Raw genomic sequence first — 18,468 nt, forward strand, 5'->3', positions numbered from 1 at the left:
CTTGGGGAGCCCCTCCAGTTTGGCAGATAGGCTGCCTCTGGGTGAGGTTGGGCGTCACGGTAGAGGATGGGGAGGTGAGGGTGCCTTCCTCAGGTCTGTGCAGGGGCCAAGGCGGCTTCTGGGAGCTGGAGACCAGAACCTAGACCCTCTCCCTCTGAGGTTCGGAATTTGCAGCGTAGCTTAGAAGTGGCACAGCCCCAAGATTTGCCGGCAGAGACCAGCGGCCTCCGAGGCACATTACGGAGGTAAGGGGAGATGGAAGCTGTGGGCCTAGGCCCTGCTTGCCTCTGGGGAAGGGCTGCTTCTGAGGGTGTCAGCAGGACCTTGTCCCCAGCAGCAAGGAGCGGGACCACCGGAGGCAGCCAGCCCGGCCAGCTTCTCTGTGAGCCCCTGGGGGTCCTGACGTGTATCGGGACGGGGCTTACCTGAGGCATCTGACTTTGGAATTAGTGGGACTCAGGGACTTATGGTCACAGAGCGGCCTGGTCCGCTGGCTCAGGCCACTCTGCACGAGCGTGGGAGGACTCCCCGGGGAGGGCAGGCTGGGCTGCACCCAGGGACCCTGTGCTGCCACTGGCTCCCCTCCGGGCAGCCGTGGGACAACAGGGTCTGTTTCCACGCAGACCTCTCGAGAATGCGCCCGCTAGAGCAGTCAGGGATGAACACGACGCTGCAGGACCCTCCGGACTGGGGACCCGGGGCACTTCCGGCGGCTCTTACCCCACCCGCCTGGCCAGGGGCGTCAGGCCTGTTTCCAACTGCCCCAGCATTGCCCACGTGAGGTTACTGAATGATGGTCCCACGGGAGCCCAGCCCCCATGGCGACCGCACTGACACCACGTCTCCTTGGGAATACGCGTTTAATAAGGAAAATTCCAGCAGGGCCCCGCCTGGGCCAGGCGACCCCACACGATGGGAGCCAAACTCAGGGACAGTCTCCAGCATCTGTACCCACAGACCGTCCCTGCCATCAGTCACGAGACCCAAGGCGAGACCAGCCCCTCACCGCCAGCTGCTCCGTCTCCACCTCTGGCGCTTGCTGGGAGGAGTGGGCGCCAGCTCGGCCTGCCGGACACTGGGCTGCCTCACATGGCTCTGGGAGCTAGGGCGCAACCTTTGGGGATGCCCCCAAGCACCCAGGACCCGAGGGCGGCTCCAAACACCAGGTCCCAGGCAGGACCAGGGCCAGCTGCACCCGGGGCTGGGACCCAGCTTTCCTCAGAGTGGCCGCCTGGGCTGTCCTGGCGACTCTGGGCAGCCCTGAGGAGCCCGAGCTTGTCCTGCCTGCCAGGGGCCCGGGGCTGCATCACACGTAGTCTAGAATCTCCGTCTCCATCTCGTTCTCGCTCCCGTCGGACGGCTTGAAGTCCTCCTCCTCGTCTTCCCCGGATTCATACGTCAGCTGCTCTTTCCCACCGTCAGCCTTGGCCGGGCCGGAGAAGAGAGCTGGGGCCAGGGGACAAAGCCACATGTCCCCAGGCTCCTGGCAGGCCCCAGACCCCCAGAACAGGCTCTCGGGGGCCTGGGCCCGAGCTCTGGATGTGGGTGGCCGAGGGACCTGGACTTGGGCACTGCAGGGGAACACTGACAGCTGCGCAGACTGCGTCCCAGGGCTCCACAGGCCCAATGACTCCCTGAGAATGTGCGTGACATTCGTCAGTGCCTTTTTCTGGGAAAAGGATCTGTAGCCTGGATTAGATCCTCAGAGGCGGCTATGTCCCAAACGAGGCTAAGAAGCCTCGCTCCCATCGGCAACATGGGGTTCTGGGAGGGCCTGGGGGGGCCCTCTCGCTTACTCTCCCGAGCCTCATCAGACCTGTAGCCCAGAAAGAGCTGACCCCTCCCACCTCATGGCCTCCTAGTCCCAGGGAGGGCCAGCAGTGTGGGGTGACGGGACCTGGCTCTCCCAGGGGAAGACGCAGACCACACCCACGTGTGGCTGGGAAATGTAGAATGGAGTCGGGGTATAAAGAGGTGGCCCCGGATGGCAGTGCCAACACGCCCACCCAGGCAGCCACGGCGGGCCGCCAGGGGGCGCTGGCTCCCGGGCTGAGCCCCAGCTCACAAGGCCTACTTCCAACCAGTGTCGGGGGGCAAGTGATCCCAGCTGGGTGCAATTTCTCGAGAACGGGCCCATTAGGGACACTTGCTCTGTCCCCTGGGGCCCCCGCCCCCGTTGCCCCGAGCGCCCCGAGCGGCTCTCACCAGGCCTCTTGGAGCGGATGGTCTGCCGGATCATGAGCGACATGGCGTCCCGCAGGTCGTCGCTGGTCTTGGGGAGGCACCAGCCGTCCCGTTCCGTGCAGGACTCCTCAGCCCCGTCATTGCGGTGAATGATCTTCTGCAACCTGGGGGAGTGGGGCGCCAAGTTCCGGGGGGCTCCCTGCTAACGGGGAGCGGTGGCAGAAAGACGCATGTAGAGTGACATCGCGAGGGCGGGCCACGGTAGTGAAGAGCATCCTCGGAAGCTGGGGTCCTTCACCGGGGGGTCCCCGACCCCTCGAACCACACCAAGCGGGGCGGGTGCCCACACCCCTCCCCCTGGGGAGTTACCAGACCTTGAGCTGTTTCACGTGCCCCTCCCCCAGCTCATCACTAAGAGTAACCAGGGTCAAATTCTGGGATGCTGGTCAGTTCGGGGTGATCGGAAACCGTGTCACGAATCCCGCCGTGGGCTGTGGAGGGGAACACAGCAGCAGACCGTCTCTGGCCACCACGGCGCTGTGTGTGGGACGCAGCACAGCCGGCTGCTTGGGCAGGGGGGCAGCCCAAGGTGGACGCTGGAGGCCACTCCCGACAGCCGCACGAGCCAACGCGGAGGACTCTTCTGGAGCACTCACGCCCTGGCGGGCGACCTTCTCGCCGAGACTTAGGCTGACAGTAGAGGGGGGCTTGGGGGGAGCCCCCCACCCCCGTACGTACTCTTCCACGTTCAGGTCGCACAGCTGGTAGAACATCTGTCGATACGGCGGCAGGGCCCCCTCCCGGAAGATGTAGACGGAGTCCTGGGGGAGGACGGGGGACACAGGCATTGTCAGCGGGAGCTCCCCCCGCTGCGGGCAGGGTCGGAGAGCCCCACGCCGCAGGCTCCCGCGGGCCTCTCCGAGGAGTCAGCCGGGGGCAGGGACGGCAGGCCCGCCTCCTCTCCCAGGAGCCAGGCGGGCAGACAGGCCCAAGGCCGGGAGCAGATGCAGAGAAACAGGCTCCGGCCCCCAGGGGGTTCTGGGAGGGGGAGGCAGCCAGGCCCCGCCGCGGCCCCTGGAACCGTGTGGGGTGTCGCTCCAGCCTGGTGCCGGGCTGTGCTCCCCGTGCCTCCTGCGGTCCGTCCTCCTCATCCCGCCTCACGCAGCCCTGCACGCTGCCCGACGTGCCGCAGCTTAACCGAGCGTCCGTTTGCCTTTCCCCGCCCAGGCACGTCGTTCCAGAGGTGCAGACGGCGGCGGCTCAGGCGACGACCTGCCCGCCCCTCGCTGAGGGTGCTGACGGCCCGGAAGCTGGCCGAGTCCCCCACAGCAGCTGTCTCTGCCCCCACTTCTGCCCACTCCCACGCTTGGCCACCCTGACACGAGGCAGGCCACACTCTGTCCCCTCCCCCAACTGCAGAGCCACTCCCGGCAGCCCGAGCGTGGGGAAGGACCTGGGGGACTGCCGCCACTCTTGGGTGCCGGTGTTCATGGAAGCGTGGGCCTCGAGGGCAGGGCCCTGGGCCCGTCCACGTCAGCACACGCACCCCGCAGCTGGCGTCCGGGTGGCCTGGGCGGGCTCCACACTGCTGCAGGGCCCAGCTCTGACCACCCAGTGGCGGCCACGCACCCCACCTCAGTTGTTGGTGTCGTGTTTCTCTCTGAGACCTGCGGCCACCTCTTTGTGGAGATGGTCCTTACTCTCCACAGCCCTGGGTGGTTTGCACCCCAACTTCTCGCTGTTTTCAGAGGCTATCTGGACGTGGGAGTCACGCAAAGGCTCTGGGTGGGCAGAGCCGCCTCAGTCAGAGCCCCTCTGGGTGTCACAGACGAGGGGCCCCAAGGGCGCAGTGCGTGTACCAGGCCCACGCGAGGGAGGTGCGCCCCACGCCCCTCTCAACCCAGAGGGCGGCTGCTCCCCCGGGACTCCGAGGACACCCACCTTGAGCTTGTACTTGCTGGAGGCCGACTTCCGTGTGCCAGCTGTGCCCGGTGGGCCCAGGCCCTGTTTCAGGTCGTGCATGGAGACGAGCTGGCTGGCTGTGAGGGGACAGGGCAGTGCTTTGGAGTACAGGGGTCTCTCCCAACACCCCGCCTCATCCCCTCCGCGGGGCGCGCTGGCCAGCAGTGCCCCGGGTGGTCCCTTGGGGAGCTGCTCTTCCTCCCGCAGCCCAGACGCCCGTTGCCCTCAGCGGCCCCGGCCCACAGTGGCCCCAGGCACGTACGCGTCTTCTTGACGGTGATGGGGAGGCTGTAGTTGTAGGTGCTGCGCTTGGCCTTCACCGGCATGTCGCTGGGGGCGTAACCTGCAGACGAGAGGGGCGCGTCAGGTGCGGGTGGGGGCACACGGCGCTGGCCTCGCGCTGCGATGCTCCTGGGTGCAGCGGGGCCCGCTCCCAACACACGGCTGGGGAGGTAGGGGCCACCGCGTCCCGGCGGGGAGCTTGCAGTGCTGGGGCTCTGTGCAGTGGCTCGCCGCGGGCCCGGGGACGGGACACTTCCCAGATGACTGGCCTGCACCACGGGAGCCACAAGTCACTGTGGAGCAACCGAATGAGCGTGTGACCGCGGTTCAGTAACGAGGTCGCCGGTGGAGCCAGGACTCAGCCTGGGTCCTCGGTCCCGTGGCATCTGGCTGTCACCGGGGAAAGGCCCTTTGCCCTCTCCTATGCACACGCTCTCATTACAAACAAAGAGCGAAAGCAAGGGTTTGAGTCATTTTACCGTATTTCATTCCACACCGGATTCGGAAATCGAGGACTTGGTAAATCTTGGCTTCTGGGCTTTTCCGGGGGTCGTACCCATATCGAATCCACAGGCTTCTCCAGGGGCCCGTAATCTGGAGGCAGAGCAGGTGGGAGCGGAGGCGGGGCCAGGGCCCACCCCCAGCTCCCGCAGAGATGCAGGCCGGGTGCCTGCTGGGTGGGGCAGCGGAACGCCTCAAGAGTTGGGGACACGGCTCTGGAACCCTACCCCAGCTCTGCCACGTGCAGCTGTCACCTTGGACAGGTCACTTGGTCTTCCTGTCAGATGGAAACGACACGAGCCCCCTGGAGCCTTTACCAACGGTGCCTGGCACAGTGAGTGCTTAGTAAACGCTACCGCTGCCCTAATGGTTGGGGCGCGCTGTCCCCAAACGATACTGCTGAGGTCCTCGTGTCTACAAAGTCAATGCTAGAAGACAGCGGCTCTCCAAGCCTGGGGTCCAAGCACCAGAGGAACGAGCCTTTCTCGTACCCTGCCGCCGCGAAGCATCATCAGCTGCACCTTACGCTGGCCTCTGCAGTGCTCTGCGTGGGGACCGTTGGCAGGCAGGGTGCCTCCCCCCAGCATCTTTGGGAACCTCGGTACTGTGCCCCCCACCTCCGTGCCCACCTGGACTGAGTCCAGCGTGGCTCTCCCCACACCGGACCCCACTCAATCAAGAGAGGAGGAGTTGAGGCCGGTGGCACTGTGATTAGGGGCCCAGGCTCTCGGTCAGACAGGACGGGGTCCCCAGGTGGCTCTGCCACTCGCTGGCTCTAGGACCCTGGAACATCAAGTCACCTCTCTGGGCCTAGGCCCTTCCTCAGAGGGAAAAAGGGAATCTCGCTGCCACTTCCCAGGGCGGGAAGAAAGATATGACGTGCGTAACGACACTCAATCCAGCGCCTGGTCCTCAGAGAGCTCTCAGGCCAAGGTCGTTTTAAATACGTGACCCTTGGAAGGTCATGTGATTTGCTCCTAAATCCCAAAATCACCCCTGCGTGGCCGAGCATGTTACTGAGGAGCTGTGGAGGCCTTTCTAGGGGGTGCCACGATGGGGCCGCCTGCTCTTGCGGTGGCTCTGAGAGGCCACCACAGGGACTAGGAGGACCCTGGTGGGAGCCGAGGCGGGCAGCTGGCCAGACACTCACCATGTAATAAGCCATGAAGGGCAGCAGGATCTTGAGCTTGTCTGGGTGGACGCTGATGTTGGCCTTGACGGCGTTACGGGACCAGATGGGGCGGATTTCAAACAGCTGGTGGGGGAGGGGTCAGACAGAGGCCGAGATGAGCACAAGCAGCTTCCTGCCCACCAGCCCCAGGCGCCCCCGAGGGTCTGGCCCGTGAGGACCCTTCCGGAGAGGAGTCGGGAGACAGCAGGGGCTGGACCAGCAGGGAGCGGCCTCTGGGTGCTGCACGCACGCACCCACCCGCCCCTTCCCTCAGAAGCATGGACTGCACGCCCAGCATGTGTCACATGTGGCCGCAGGGCTAGGGGTCCTGAATGACCACGAGGGACACGTCTCTGTCCTTATACAGCTCACAGGGCAGCGGTGGAGGCAAATGACCAAAGGAGCTGGGGGCAGTGCCTGAGTTGGGACATCGTGAAGGCTGAAGGGACGAAGGGATGGCCTGGCCCAAGGCGGACTGCAAAAGGCCAGTGTGGCTGGAGCGTGGGGGGCGGGAAGGGCCCTGAGCCGGGGCAGGATTGGGCTGCGTCCAGTGGACAACGAGGAGCCCTGGAGAGGGGCCCCCCATGTGCCCCTCCTGCAGTGGTTGCTGGAAACACAAGGCGTCCACACAGACTCTTAGAAATAAGCCCCACGCAGGGAACAGTCATCTCCGACAGGGAAGAGGCGGGCCTCGGTCAGCAGTGACGTGGCCTCACTGACACCCTGCTATCCACACCTGTGGGGTCGGGAGGACAGGGCCCCAGCCTGCATCTTTCCAGAACCTGCAAGGATCCTAGATGCCAATGCAGAAGGCCACTTCCATGCCAAGGCACAGCCATCCACTCCGACCTAACGGGAGGAAGCGCGGGGCCTGGCACACAGTAGGTGCCCCGTCTGGCAGGTCACACCAGGGAATGAATAAATGAAAGCTTCCTGGATCCTGGAGTCCCACGCTGCAGTCACATTCGGACAGTGCACCGACTTCACCACTGAAAGGCGCCTCTTAGAGACCTCTAAGGAGCACCTTCCACCTGGGGAAGCGGGGCTTATGCTGGCGTGGCTTTCGGACACGACACCTAGAGGTGAAATCCCCCAGGTACCAGGGAACCGATCCAAACAGGGAGTGCTGCCAAGGCACAGGCCACAGGCACAGGTGAGACGGCGGGGCGGGCGCAGCTGGGCCAGCGGGAGGCAGGCAGGGCAAGGCCAAGGCCAGCTCACCTTCTTCAGCTCCTCCTCCACCTTCCAGTCCAAGGGATTGGTGCAGACCCTCCTCCATGTCTGGACCGCAGCCTCCAGTGGCTGCGCCGGCACCTCATCCTCTTCGAAGTTGACAAAGATGGCGTTGTGGGGGCGCCGGGCCCTGCTCAGGCCAATCAGGTTCTCGCCCGAGACGGGGGGGTTGTTGTAGCCTTCCCTGGGGACCGAGGGGGCCAGTGAGGGCTGGAGTGCCGAGGACGACCCCAGGCCCGGTTGGGCCAGGCAGGGGGCCACCAGGCCTCTGACGCCCACGTTTTTGTGCTTTTCCCTGGAACCTAGGTCAGGCCGAGGGTCTTGGCGTCAGCTGCTGAGGGCGGGAGGCGGGGCTCAGGCTGATCGCCAGGGGAAAATGGGGCAGAGACTGCCAAAGACGACTAAGAAAGGCTCTGGGGCCTGCGGCTCTGAAGCTGGGCAAGGCCAAAAGGCCCCAGAGGCTGGTGGCCTCACGGCTGACTGAGTCACGCACAGTACCGAGCAGCCCGTGAAAAACGCCACCACCTAAATGCCCATCAGCCAGGAACGGTGAAGCCATTTAACAGCAGCCACACAGGACACGATCAATCAGCTGTCAGACAACAACGTGCTCACCAACTTCTACGATTCACTACGATCCTCCAAACAACCCGCGAGGAAGGAACCATTTTCCTGTGAGGTCACTGAGGCCACAGGGGTTAGAAAGCTAAGCTCATAACAATGGAGCGGGGACTCACACCAGGGAGGCCGGCCGGGGCCCCAGTAACCACCCGCGTTGCCGCCCTCTGACGGAGCATGAGTCCAGCCCAGAAGCATCTGGACAACACCCAGATGAAGGAATAACAGGAATGGCCAGTGGTGTCGTCACGTAGCAGAGGCTAAAAGCCAGGGTTCGAACACCCGTTGCATCTGAGTCTCTCTGCGCTGGCACAGAGCACGCCCTGGCGAGAGGGTCCCACGATGTTCAGAGTGGTCACCTCTTCAAGGTGGGGTGTCAGAAACGTCAAACTCATACTAAAGCCGGGAGGACGGTGCGAAGGACCCGCCTCGGCCCGGCATCCGCTTCAACAAATTATCACTTGGCCAATGTCATTTCCCCCGTGCCCCACCCCACACTCACTAAATTATTTCAAAGTAAACTTTAAAGAATGTGCTGGACGTCATAGAATTTCATTCAGGTGATTATGACTTTTTAAATTTGCTTCCATTTAATCTTAATTGTCTACATGAGTGCGTGCCACCTGCGTATTTATAAAGGACACGTGAGGGAACACTATGACAAAGACAGGATGGAGCCTGCACCTGGTTTTAGAAGCGTGACTCCGTTAGGAACCGTCCTGAACAGCAGCAACGTTACTGTCTTTAAAGACACTTCCACGAAGGACAGCAGCTCGCTGTAGGGGAAGGGCTCCCCACCCCCGACTCCGGCTTCCTCGAGGAGGACGGACCCCTGCAGGCCAGCCTCACAGCCTGTCCTCTGCCCACCTGTCCTAGAGGAAGCTCAGCCTCTCTGGACAGAGTGGGGCCCATGGGGTGGCGGCTGGCCTTCTGCCAGTCCGCGTGTCCCCAGGGAGGCCAACAGAGCAGAACCATAGATGGCAGCCCTGGGAGAAAAGGCAGGTTCTTTCCACGCGCTGGAAAATCGATAAACCACGAGGGGGGGAGTAAGGGCCTGTGGCTCCAAGGGCAGCCGGCCCTCCTCCCTTGTCCCTTTCCCAGAGGCCTGGGGACAGCTGACCGCTGGCCCCACACGACAGAGAAGTGACTCATGCTGTCAGTAGTGACAGGGACGCTATTCTTCTACATATTTTTGTTTGTTTCTGACTATAAGAGTAAAATGCTTGTGGGAGTAAAATAAAACATTTCAGAAATACATAAAATTTAAAAATAGATCATATTGCCCCCTGCTTAAAACTCGACTATGCTAACAATAACATCCACGGGAAATATCGCCCTGCGTGCACGGGTCTCGGCAGGTGGGGACGGGACCTGGTTCTTCCAGTTACATAGTTCTGGAACGTTTCGTTCTTCCTAGCAAGCACGACTTACCCTTGCAATCAGAAAAAGGGTCTGGCGGTGATGTTATGGATTCAGCAGGGACCTGAGGCGTCAATCACGGCCACCCGGGTGGCCTATCTGGCTGTCGTGTCACTTTTGAGATGACCGGGGACACTGAGCAGGGGGATGTCGTTTAATCGGCTCGCTATGGTAACAGTATTGCAGTCGCATTTTTAAAAACAAGTCCTTCCCTGTGAGAGACACACAGACTTGCTTCTTGAGGACATGCTGTGACGCTGGGGTCGGGGTGGGGAGACATGAAGGAGCTGCAGAGGCCACTAGTCACTGCAGCTGGTGAGGTGGGTGGGCGTCCAGCAGACGATTCTCTCTACTCTTGAGTATGCTTGGAACTCTCCATAATATATATTTTTAAAGGACGAGAACAACACACCTGCTCCTTAGGATGTAAACTAGGGTCTGTAAGACCCAACCCGCTGCCACTCTCCAGCTCCCTCTGGAGAAGGGGGCAGCACTGGTCCCCCGACTGCTCCTCCGATGTGCTAGTCCCCTGGTCTGGAATGTTCTCCCAGACTTCACCGTCCGTCACTGTCATCGGTCAGGTCTGCTCCAAATGTCAGCTCCTCCCAGGGCCCACCCTGACACTCCAGGCCCCACCCACTCTGTCATGTAAGACCCACTCCCCTTTTCTCTCCCGTGACACGCATGGGGACACGGCCCCCACTGCCCACTTGCCGTACCCTCGTGTTCTGTCCAGCTCCCCCAGCCCCGGGCTGGTCCGGAGCCTCACGTGGTGTTCCCCACCAACGCCAGGCTCCGGGGAGCGTGCGGGGCCGCGACAGCTGGTCACTACTTGTTGAAGGAAATATGTCACGAGGGGGAAAAAGCTCCTACCCTCCCACCCCTCTGGACATAACTTTTTTGGGCCCAATCTTCCAGATTTTTCTAGGCTTCTGTTATCACACCACGGTTTATCTCGATACCATAGAATCTGCTCTAACACCTGCCTTCACATAGAGCAAAGTGCCACGGCCACGGCGACCCACGAGCCTGCTCTCTCACAGGCGACAAGGTTCCCCTGGGCATGGATGGGCCGAAATTTAATTAACTACGTCCCTCCTAAGGGGCCGATTTCTTATTTATTTATTTTATCAAACTCTACCTGGCACTCACTACTGTACTACTTCAAAAATCTTCAGTCATTTCTCCCTCTAAACAATGCAGGAGTGTGTCCCACGTCCCGGACAGACAGGACGCTGGCGGGGGCGGTGGGGGCTCGCTCGGGAGCGCACGAGGTGAGGCGGCACCAGCCCCTGAGCACAGGCGCCCGGCACACCAGGCTCTTAGTTTCTCGCTCCTGCCAATAATTACTCAGTAAACGCTCTTAGTGTATCTGCGAGCTCTTAGGTGAGTCGCTGTGAGATAAATTCCTACAGGTGGGATCGCTTGGCCAACTGGAAAGAACATCTAAAATCATAACAGATTTTGCCAAATTGTTCTCCGAAAAAGCTGACCTCATTTTTCATGCCCCTTCGGTAGGAGGGTGTCTGTCTCTCTGCATCTCAGGGTTCATGCTTTGGGAGATGGACCCTCAAGTCCCAAGGCAACATCCGATTCACCCTCTCTGGTGTGGGGACATCTCGGGGCCAGGCTTCTAGGAGGGGTGCAAGGAGCAGGCTGGATCCTGACAAGGAGTGTCAGGGCCCCGCATCACCAGCTGCTCTGCCTCTGGAGGTGCCGGGGCCAGGGGGCTGGGCAAAGCTGGCAGCCCCCGGCTGGCCAGAGGGAAGCTGGCCCTTGGGAACCCAAAGTCAGCAGGTGTGGAAACTCTCCACTTTTGGAAGCTTAAAATATGCTATAGAATAATTCTTCAACAAATGTCACCACCTGTGGGCCATTTTTCGAATTGTCTTTTTCCTTTTGCTTATCTGTTTTCCTAATGTCAGTACCCCAAATCTTCATCCACTGGGTCCACAAATACTTGAATACTTGGAAGCGGCCTGGCCAGCTCTGTACGACACAGGATTACGACACAGTACAGAAGGGGCCAATTGCTACCTTCAAGGAGCTTACATTAAAATTGAGACATTTTAAACATTTTGGCCTTTTTGTGTGTCATTTGAAAAAGTGAAGCATGCAAAAATACTAACAGTATGGCACTGAGCGACAAGCAAGTCCCAGGGGGTCACAAAGTCAGGGGCTCGGGTGCTGTCCGTGTGCCCTGGACAAGTCACTGGCCCTGAGTCCCAGCTCCCCCATGTGTCAAATGGGGACAGCAGAAATACAGAACCTCTGCAGGGCCGAGACTGAACACGAGCAAAGCGCTTCCCCCATAGGCTCGCTAAGTTACGGGCTGCGGAGGGGAATCACGTTTTTCTCAGGTTAGGTGTTTTCAAACTCACGTTTTCTTTTTTTATACCATTCAGTCTTGGTTTTTATACAAAGAAAGTCCCATCCTTGCATGTCACTGTGTGGCTCATCCCTGACGGAAAACTAACACTCGACACACTCAGGCCGGCCCTGCCCGCCACCTTGGGGTCTCTCCCTACTGCCGGGATTGTCTAAATGAAAGAATTCATCATTTACACAAACCCAGCACTTGCAAGCGGTCTCGCTGGGGTGCACATGGGGGCGGGCAGGGAATGGGCTGTGACACAGACTGTGATATGTGTCCGTCTAGCTTCTCCAATGCTTAGTGCCAGAGAAACCACCCTGAGTCAGCGGATGCCAGTCCCTTGCTCAGGAGCTTGTGTTTTCCATCAATGACCAGGGACTAAACCAAAAATGGCCATTTCTTGGCGGGAACCAAGTCCCAGAGCCAAGTTCCCTGTCCTTTCAAGGCCCTCAAGCTCGTGAGCACACAGGCCACCGCTCGCCGACAGCTCTGTGTCCTCGGCCCTGGGCTGAAACTCCCTGTGCTTTGTAAATTCCATCCCAAGGCCTCTGGCGGGTGGGTACTCATTACCCCGTTTCCGAGATGGGGAGCCGAGGCCGCTGCGGGGACGGGGCTCACCGGTGCTGCGTCTCCGGCCGGTAGAAGTAGTCCACGGGGGTGTCCAGGCGCGAGAAGATGGGCGGGGGGATGTAGAGCGGCAGGTCCTGGTGGAAGAAGCCCTCCTGCTCGGGTTTGAGCATGAGCACCTTGTCATACATCGACGTGTGCCCGCCGCCCGCTTCCGTGTGCACGGCCAAGTACTGGAAGTCAGACATTCCTGGAGAGAGAGGCAGACAGGTGGGGGTCACCGCAGCCAGGACAATTCTCCCGATTCCACCTGTGTAAGAGGAACTGGCAGCTGCCACGTGCCAACAACCACGTCTCCTTAGGGAGGTGGCGGCTGCCAGGCCACGGTGCCAGGAGCTGAAACCACGCCCTTCCGAAATGTTTCCATGAACTTGGCGTGATGCACTCCAAGTCACTGAATAAACACTACTGTAGGAGTGGAGGGGTCACGTGATCTGTGAGCCGTCTAGGTCAGTGCTTCTCGAAACGTAATGTGCCCTGGACAAGTCACAGACTCACCTGGGACCTTGCTGAGCGCAGATTCTGAGATGCTGCATTTCTAACAAGCTCTCGGGTGAGGCAGATGTCACCATCCGGTGACACACACGGACTGGTGAGGTGCCGGTTTAGTTAGAGAGGTAAAAAATGCATCACCTGGAAAGCCTCGTCCGGGCAAGGACGGCCCCTTTGCTGAACATCGCGTCCCACCACGACTGACGGTCAGAAGGCCCAGGCTTTCCGTTTCTTTCCCCTTCCTTTCTCCTCCTACCCGCTTCTTCCTCCCTCAGTCATTATGCTCCTCGTGCTGAGAGCTGCAGCCGCAGCTGCAGACATTCCTAAGGGCCCCCACGGGTGTGGGCTGGCCCCTGAACGGGCACCATCTCCCCGACTCTTCCCGAGGCCCAACGACCGCCAGCCCACCGCGCAGACAGGGAGACGGAGGCGAAGGGAACCGAGCACCCCGTGCGAAGAAACTCGCGATGCTCGGGAAGGCAGAGTTCCCATTCCCAAGTCCGAGTTCTTTCTTACGTCCCTTCCCACCCCCTACCTTATCACCTCCTCACTGGGGTTCCCAGTGGGTAGCAAACTCGATTGAAGACCCCCTGGAGACACCCAGTTGACCAAGAGTTTAAAGGAACGTGGGGTCCCCAGGGGCTGAGGTGATGTGAGAAGGCTTCAGAGGGGAGGCGAGACCAGCAGCAGTCAAGACCAAGAGGTCTCAAAACACTGGTGGTTGAAAATCGAAAGCCTGATGACCAGTTTTATTTGATCCCACATGATATCTTTAAAAATTAGGACATTTTTCATAGAACCCTAGCTTCTCTTAAGAATGCACATCAGGCGGCAGCGAGCCCACAGTCTGTGGCTCCTGCCCCGCACGCCTGGGCACGGCTGGGCCCGCCTCACTGTGCAGATGACCCACGAGGCTCCCGCAGGCAGCGAGCCGGGACGCAGGCCCTGAAACAGCCCAGTGCAGTGAGGACGCACTCTGCGGTTACCTTGAAATTTGTAAATGGTGGAGACGATGCCAAGGATCTCCACGTCCAGCGTGACCTCGGGGTGGGCCCGGGACCCCGGCACCGCCTGCTGCCGCTTCGTCTTTCTCTTGATCCGGAGCAGCAAGCTGCTGGTACTGAAGCGGTTGGCACACACGGGGTGGCAGTAGGGGTCCTTGGGCCGGAAGTACAGTTCCAGCCTCTTTGTGGGGTCTGCGTAAATCTGGTGAGGCCAAGGGAGATGCGTGAAGCAGTGGCCAACTAAGTAGCCAGCAGGGAACTTGTCCTCTCTCAACGAGAGACTGCTGGTGACCTAGGTGACCGGGGAAGGGCCAGGAAGCTCGTGTTTCATTCTGAGCTCTTAGCTCCCCAAAGACTCATTTTTCGAGCCCAAGTATCTTAGTTTTTATCTGGCAGAGAAAATGAGAATCCCCTCTTCTAAGCGGCTGTGAAGCTGGGGATGGAGCTGCCAGGTAAGTCAAGCCGTCCTCTGCAAGAGCCCGTTCAGCGCGGGGAACCGTGTGACTTTTCTGGCAGTATGTCATGGAGCGATTACCACCCGAGCTTACCACGGAGATGACTGAGGCTGCGGGATCAAGCGACTTCCTACTCTAGGAACTACCCACCCCCAGGGTCTTGGTACTCTGTCTCATGTGCAAATGTTTCTAGGTCCAGAGGAGATGAAATCAACCAGTAATAAGCATTTTGGCTCCGACTAGCTGGTGCTTATCCTTTCCAAGCCTTGGTTCCTTCTTCTTAAAATGGAGATAATATAAGATTGTTACAAGAACTAAATGAAAATACGTGTAAAGCACTTAGCCCGGAACCTAGGTCATGGAAGACATTCAACACGTGTCACCTACATATGAGTGCTTGCCCGACGCGGCATGTCAGCTGTGTGCATATGAAAGCACACAGTGTTCACTGGGACAAGACTATCTCCTTTCTAGTTAGCTGGCTCTCCAACATCCAGGACAGGGCCTGGCCCGGAGCAGGTGCTTGGGGAACATCTAGGTAAGGGAGGTTAAAAGGATCCTTCTTCTTAATAACGGAATTTAGCTCACTAGACTGTTGCGAGGACTCAGCATTTGATAAATATTTTGAAAGCAGGCACTCTCATGGATGTTAGGACTACAGGAGTGAACGAGAGAGACAAGCTCCTGCTCTCGTGGAGTTTACAGAATTGGAGCCAACGGGCCAAGACAGACAGTACACATTAAAACATAATTTCAGACTGGAATTAACAGGTTGTGGAGGCAGATGTTAACTGCTAGAGGCCACTTTAGTTAAGGCAGTCAGCGAAGGCCTCGCTAAAGAGGAGACATTTCAAGATCCGGTGCACATAAAGCACTTACACGGGGCCGGGCACAGGTAAGAATTCATCCCAGCGCCCCCATTTCCTGGTGGCCTTGAACAAGTTGCCTCAATTTCCTTGTAAAACGCGGACAATGACAGATCCTGCCTGGCAGGGTTCTAATGAGGATCCTATGTAAGTAAAGCACCGAGAACTGTGCCGGGTACAGAATGCGCCGTTAGCTATCACCGCCTTTAACACTAACAGAACACTTCGCCTCCCTCTCACGTAGGTCAATGATTCTTAATCTCCGCGTGCCTCGGTTTTCTACTCCGCGGAAAGAGGACGTGGCAGCCCAGCACAACCTGCGGGGCTGCAGGTGAGCGTCGTGGCAGGGATGCTGAGGCTGCGGCTCATCCGAGGATGGGATGGAAACGATCCCTCTCCCCTGGGTCTCCCCTACGGTCCTTTTCCCTCCGCTCCCAGGGGGAAACGGTCCATTCCTCGCGGTCTCCCAAGCAAAGCCCCGCCCAGAGCCCGCCTCAAATTCCGTTGCCAAGGAAACCACACTTCCCGGGGCGGCCCGCCCCTCCGCCTGTAATCCCGCGACTCGGTACCTCCCCCGTGGTTCCGGAGATGCCCCGCTCCTCACCCGGGAGACGCCTTCCTCGCCGCCCAGGGTCGGCAGCATCTTGGACACGTCGCGCACCATGCCTGGATACTCCACGCACACCAAGCGCCGCTCGCGCCGCAGCTCCACGGGGACAGCGATCCCGGGCCCCGCGTCGGCGGCCCCCGCGGCCATCCCTGCCCGGCTAGCCCGGCCCGCCGCGGTCCGTTACCCCACGCGCTCTCCTAGCTCTCGCCTCAGTGGTTCCGCGGGGGAATCGTTCCGGCCTCACTCACTGCTCGGGTCTCTCTAAATCCTTGGGCTCAGCGAGACTCGAAAGGCCTCGGAGAGCAAACACTCAAAGGCCCCGTGGCTTCGGGGTGTCCTGGCTTCAACTTGGTGTTTAAAAGGGTTTGCCCGAGGGGCGGGGCTAGGTCCTGTCTCTCGCACCAGTCCGCGTTGGGGAGGCTCGTAGGATGCCGCCCAGCTCTCGACTTTAGCCAATGGGAACCCGAGGGCTGTGGCGATTTTAGCCAATGAACAGTCGGGCGGAAGCCAGATTCCATCCCTCCTTCCAGCGCCCTAATTTTAGCCAATAAAGAACCAGCTCTAGATCGAATCCCCGCCCCTTCCTCTCATTCTACCCAATGACGGATGCCAAGCGGAGCCAAACTTCCGGCCGCCTTCTTGTGAGGGCGGGCGCCGGTAATGAGTTGATTTCCCTGTTGCTGGAATCCAGCTAAGCGGTTTCCTGGGGGCTTGGACCTCCCCTCTTAACCAGCGTCCCTATCAGGGGTTTTCTAGTGCACCTCCACGTGGAAAACTCCAAGTAAAGCCCTTGGGGGACTGGAAGTTTGGGAAAGACTGTGTGAGTCCTTCGTTTTTTAGACACTTATTACACAGCGACTGTGTGATGGGCACTACTCAAAACCTAACAGAGGTGAGGAGGAGGTTAGGTAAGTGGCTCTATGGGGGACCCTGAAGGGAGGGACAATGTGGAGAGCGGGTTGTAAGCTGACAAGGTCCTTGCAGCCTGCGAGGGCAACCAAGGGTGACCTCGCCTCCGCAAACTCCTTCTGAGAACAAGAAAGTCCAAATGTAGCCGCAGGCAGACAAACTAGCCGAAGGTCATGAGAAGATGCGGCTTGGGAAAAGTAGAAGAAACTGTCGTTCTCCCTAAGGGAAACTGCTTACGCCAGCTCGCACGTTCTTGTATAAAAGCAGCTCGCAAAAATAAAACCGCCATCACTGGACAGTGGACCCCCCGACCCCAGCTTTCTGTCTTCTTTCTTTTCTTCATCTCCCACCATTCCCACTCAGGAACATTCTCCAGAGCCGCACCGGACATGGCAGGATTTACCACTTGCTGGACGCAGCAGGTGGCTCCAGAACAGGGACCTGAGTATGGGAAGACGTGTAAATGAGGTAAGGTGAGAAGGCTCCCTCGGCAAAAGCGTAGGCAAAGAGGAGGAGGGAGAAAATACAGATCGCAGCCTGGTAGAGTTCAAGAAAACACGTGTTAAATAAATTTAAGGAATAGACTGTCATCATCAGGAGGAAAACATGGGAAAACAAGGGTCAAAGGACCGCAGTATTTTTGTACAGATGCTTAGAGCTAGGGGATGTGGTGTGCGCACTCACCAGATTCAACAATTTTTAGATTTCATACAGGGAACTTGTCCCTGGTTCCCAGATGAAGGGATAGTGACTTTAGAAACGTGAGAAAAGGTTAGAGTGCACTTACGGGAACGCTTTTCAACTGAAGGACCTAAAGAATGCCCTATTCCAACTTTTGCCTTATGGAGACTAGTAGGGGACACTCTTGACCTGCACCATCTGCCAGTCGACTCCCCACTGCTTCACGTCAGGGAGATCAAGTACAGCAATTAAAGAGTACAGTAGAGGGTTATGAAGCTTTCAAGAAAACTGTGGCTTCAGCCCTTCCTTTAAATGAGGAGCCTTTGCTGCCAGAGTATAAGCAGGAATTAGAAACAGAGGAACGTAAATATTACCTTACAGAGTCCTCTCATGAGAAGAGCTCCGATGATGCAGGGGAAGAGTCCACCACAGGATTGGTTGCGGCTTCGGCAAAATTATCTTGTGGAGCGCCGCCTATGGCTGCTCCTGCAGCTCCTTCCTGCGAAACCAGGCCTAAGAAACAAAATACTGTTACCTTGACTGTAACCCCTAAAACCTTATGTTCTCCTTTACAACAGGGATTGCAGATAGCCAAAGAGCAGGGGGAAGATACCGGGGGGATTTCATGTGTTTCCAGTCACTGAGAGACACGTAGACGGGCAAGTCGTTAGAGAACACTCTCCTGTTCCTTTGAAGACACTTAAAGACCCGAAACAGGCTTGCACTACGTATGGGCCTACAGCACCTTTCACTTTGGCGATGCTTGAGGGTTTTCAGGGTGAAGCCTTGCCTCCCAGTGACTGAAAATCGATTGCCAAGGCTTGTTTATCAGGAAAGAATTATTTACTGTGGAAGAGTGAGTGGTTCGATCTCAGTGAACAGCAAGTGAGGCGTAATGCTGCCCACAACATTCCTATAAGTATCGAAATGTTAACTGGAGAAAGACAATATTTAGATCTCATGCAGCGGCTGGTGTATCCGGTCAAGGTATATCAACAGATTAATATTTGTGCCATGAAGGCCTGGCACAGCCTTCCTACTTCCGGGGCTAAATCAGAAGAATTGAGTAGTGTAAGGCAG

General features: G+C 58.6%; 1 protein-coding gene and 1 long non-coding RNA gene across 5 annotated transcripts in view; one reads left to right on the forward strand and one right to left on the reverse strand.

Annotated features, from left to right (window-relative positions):
- Window positions 1-843: 843 nt before the first annotated feature.
- Window positions 844-16,145, reverse strand: GTF3C5 (general transcription factor IIIC subunit 5). Of its 2 annotated transcripts, none has more exons than XM_011370008.2 (11): window positions 15,793-16,143; window positions 13,850-14,069; window positions 12,363-12,561; window positions 7,322-7,517; window positions 6,080-6,184; window positions 4,908-5,022; window positions 4,409-4,489; window positions 4,126-4,223; window positions 2,923-3,005; window positions 2,206-2,348; window positions 844-1,446 (listed from the first exon to the last, which is right to left on the reverse strand). In XM_011370008.2, the coding sequence occupies exons 1-11, from the start codon at window positions 15,943-15,945 to the stop codon at window positions 1,307-1,309; spliced, it is 1,533 nt and encodes a 510-aa protein (XP_011368310.1). In that variant the 5' UTR covers window positions 15,946-16,143; the 3' UTR covers window positions 844-1,306. The 2 variants fall into 2 exon arrangements, with proteins under 2 accessions (XP_011368310.1, XP_011368311.1); XM_011370009.2 differs by having other exon boundaries at window positions 1,296-1,423; window positions 15,793-16,145.
- A 125-nt stretch (window positions 16,146-16,270) lies between these two features.
- LOC105298653 overlaps window positions 16,271-18,468 on the forward strand; it is a 10,368-nt gene continuing 8,170 nt past the window's right edge. The window contains exons 1-3 of one of the 3 annotated variants that reach the window (XR_896460.2): window positions 16,405-16,706; window positions 17,071-17,175; window positions 17,967-18,462. This is a non-coding gene — a long non-coding RNA (uncharacterized LOC105298653). Of the gene's footprint in view, window positions 16,707-17,070; window positions 17,176-17,966; window positions 18,463-18,468 lie in introns of those variants that run through there. The other 2 variants (XR_002782708.1, XR_896463.2) reach the window with 2 other exon arrangements.

Source organism: Pteropus vampyrus, unplaced genomic scaffold (genome assembly GCF_000151845.1).
Source record: "Pteropus vampyrus isolate Shadow unplaced genomic scaffold, Pvam_2.0 Scaffold158, whole genome shotgun sequence".
In the NCBI taxonomy this organism is placed as follows: domain Eukaryota; kingdom Metazoa; phylum Chordata; class Mammalia; order Chiroptera; family Pteropodidae; genus Pteropus; species Pteropus vampyrus.

Bases quoted from the DNA above. Each gene is read 5' to 3' on its own strand.
- GTF3C5 (XM_011370008.2), bottom strand. From the start codon at position 15,945: ATGGCCGCGGGGGCCGCCGACGCGGGGCCCGGGATCGCTGTCCCCGTG. The intron at 14,070-15,792 runs GTGAGGAGCGGG...TGGCCTCACCAG, and splicing joins GCGAGGAAGGCGTCTCCCGG to ATTTACGCAGACCCCACAAA. The intron at 2,349-2,922 runs GTACGTACGGGG...CCACTCCCCCAG, and splicing joins TGCGACCTGAACGTGGAAGA to GTTGCAGAAGATCATTCACC.